Below are 2,709 nucleotides of genomic sequence, written 5' to 3' on the forward strand. Positions count from 1 at the left end.
GAATTGTGGGAAGAACAGGCGCCGGGAAATCATCGTTGATATCAGCGTTGTTTCGATTGGCAAAAGTGGAGGGGATCATTGAGATTGACGGCGAGGACACGGGTTTGATAGCCTTAGAGGACTTGCGACGCAAAATGTCCATCATCCCCCAGGATCCCGTTTTGTTCTCAGGTACTCTGAGACGTAATCTAGATCCTTTCGACGAATTTCCTGACACCGATTTGTGGGAGGCACTTGAAGAGGTTCGAACGATTTCTAATAAAAAAAATATATCTGTGTTTAATCGGAAACGTAATGCTGTGATGTCCAGAGACCCTACAGTTCCAGCTCCACGTTCTAGCTCCAAAGGTTTATCTTTAAAATTCCAAGTCCCAAAGATTCGAGAATTCCGGAATTCTCAAACCCGTACACCAGCTAACTTAAAATCATATGGTCCTAAGATTATTGAATAATAGTAAATATTCAATAATCACGAATATTGTATGCTATCCGATAATTTCTTTTGTAACATATTCCAGGTTGAGCTGAAGGAAGCGGTTAGTGCCGGAAATGGCTTGGAAAGTCGCGTGTTTGACAGAGGCAGCAATTACAGCGTCGGTCAAAGGCAGTTGGTATGCTTAGCCAGGGCCATTCTGAGAAACAATCGTATACTGATGCTAGACGAGGCAACCGCAAACGTGGATCCGCATACTGACGCCTTGATTCAACGGACTATTAGGAAGAAATTCGCGACGTGTACGATGCTAACCGTGGCGCATCGACTGAACACTATAATGGACAGCGACAAGGTTTTGGTGATGGATAAGGGTCGTATGGCTGTAAGTACAAGTCCCTTAAAAGACGCATTTTCTATAATATGTATGACATTACGAAACTTGCAATTTTGGACTCTCTTAACATATTTGAAAACATAAAAGTTTGGGTTTTAAACAAATCTTTTGTCTCTTGCAATTTTTGTACGATTTTGTTTTTATTTTGTGTGAAGTACATGCTTGAGGCCGTTTCGTTCCATGTGAAGGAATCCATTTATCTATTTATCGTAGTAAAAAATATTTGTATAGTTTTTGGAATATTTTTTAAATTTTTTATAAATTGGAACACGTTTAAAAATGTTGAAAAAGCCTAAATCTTTTCTTGAATTCTTTATATACATCTGAATTCTGAAATATTTCAAGATTTCTCATAATGTCCGAAGAAAATTTATATAATCTGAAAAAGTATAAGATATTTCTTTGGAAATTTTATAAATTTAAAAATATTTGAATTTATTTATCAGACCGTTTATTATCATTTTTATTGCAGCATGTACATACATACGCGATTTATATTGATATTAATAAAAAACAAATATAGTTATTAAATTATTATTTAAATGCTAATTGTTATTGTAGGAATACGATCATCCTCATATATTACTGAAAAACAGCTATAGTCAGTTTACTTCGTTAGTAAAGGAGACTGGTCCAGGTATGTACGATCATTTGGTCAAGGTGGCGAAGCAGTCCTATGTAAACAAGTACGGGGAAACATGACGAAGTGTTGATGAATTTTTATATAACAATTTCTCGTTAGCTAGATTTTTTAAAGCAAAAGCGAATCACTTAATGTGCCCTGCAGTGTATACTTATGGAGTAGAAAAAGAATGCAGATCGTACAGGAATGGCACATGCAAACGAATGTTATACATTTCATTAAGATCAAAGAAGCATATTGTTGTATGTCTTTTTTTCGGAATGTCACACACAGGATATTTTCCCTAAATATCCTTTTCCTTTTCGTTAAATATCATAACGTTGTGTGAGCGTAGAATGCGTCTGAAGAATTTTTGTATCACTTTTGAGATGATCGCTGCCGAAAAATCATTCTCACCGTAATATCTAGTACAAGTTTCTGCCATGAGTTAAGACCGCAATATTGTTATATTTTTCTACTCTATATTTTTACGTACTACAGAAATTACCTAGCTAGTTCTTATGATAATAAGCAAATGCGTGTTCGCCGATTGAGGATTGTGTCGGTTAGATGAAACATGGTTTATCATGAATACGAAATTGTGTCTAAATACGTTATTTATGCACAGTAAACCTGCTGTGATCTCTACCAATATCCATTTTGAGCCATAAGGATCTTACAAGAGCTATAAAAAATCTTGGTGATTAAAATTGTAATACAATATTTACCGAGTACATTTTATAAAAAATGAATTAAAATCATATAAATTTAAAAAGTATTAATTATATATAAAGTTTCATTTGTCTTTATTTATATATTATAAATTTTGAACATATATTATACATATAAATTTTTAACATATTTTAATTTAGATATATTGTATATTTATAAATGCTTATGAAACTGATTTTTATATTGCAATTCCCTTTTCTTTCCAGTAAGAATTTGACGACGGCTATTTGTATAATGATGGATTAGTATGATTCATTCACTATAAATATATCGATCCGAATGAATTAACGTACAAACGAATACTCCAATTCAACTCAAATACTTAATGATACGATTATTTAAGTTTTACTTATTGTACTTAATTTTTGTTATAATATAGGCAGAGAGGAGAACTCAATACTTTTATATACTGCATTTATTAATGCAAATATATACATTATCTGTTAAAATAAAATATATATAATATTACAGCAAGCAATATGAAGAAAGTATAATACGTAATATAATGTACGTAACATATTATAA

At 32.4% G+C, this 2,709-nt stretch overlaps 1 protein-coding gene across 1 annotated transcript; it reads left to right on the forward strand.

The window, feature by feature from the left end:
• Positions 1 to 5: 5 nt before the first annotated feature.
• LOC105461020 (multidrug resistance-associated protein 4-like) lies at positions 6 to 2,230 on the forward strand (the record flags this gene model as incomplete). Its single annotated transcript, XM_011707513.1, has 3 exons — positions 6 to 242; positions 519 to 818; positions 1,392 to 2,230. Coding segments are annotated over 3 exons (678 nt in total), but the record flags the coding sequence as incomplete, so codon positions are not given.
• Positions 2,231 to 2,709: the final 479 nt, after the last annotated feature.

Source organism: Wasmannia auropunctata, unplaced genomic scaffold (genome assembly GCF_000956235.1).
Source record: "Wasmannia auropunctata unplaced genomic scaffold, wasmannia.A_1.0 LD310841.1, whole genome shotgun sequence".
NCBI classification, from domain to species: Eukaryota; Metazoa; Arthropoda; class Insecta; order Hymenoptera; family Formicidae; genus Wasmannia; species Wasmannia auropunctata.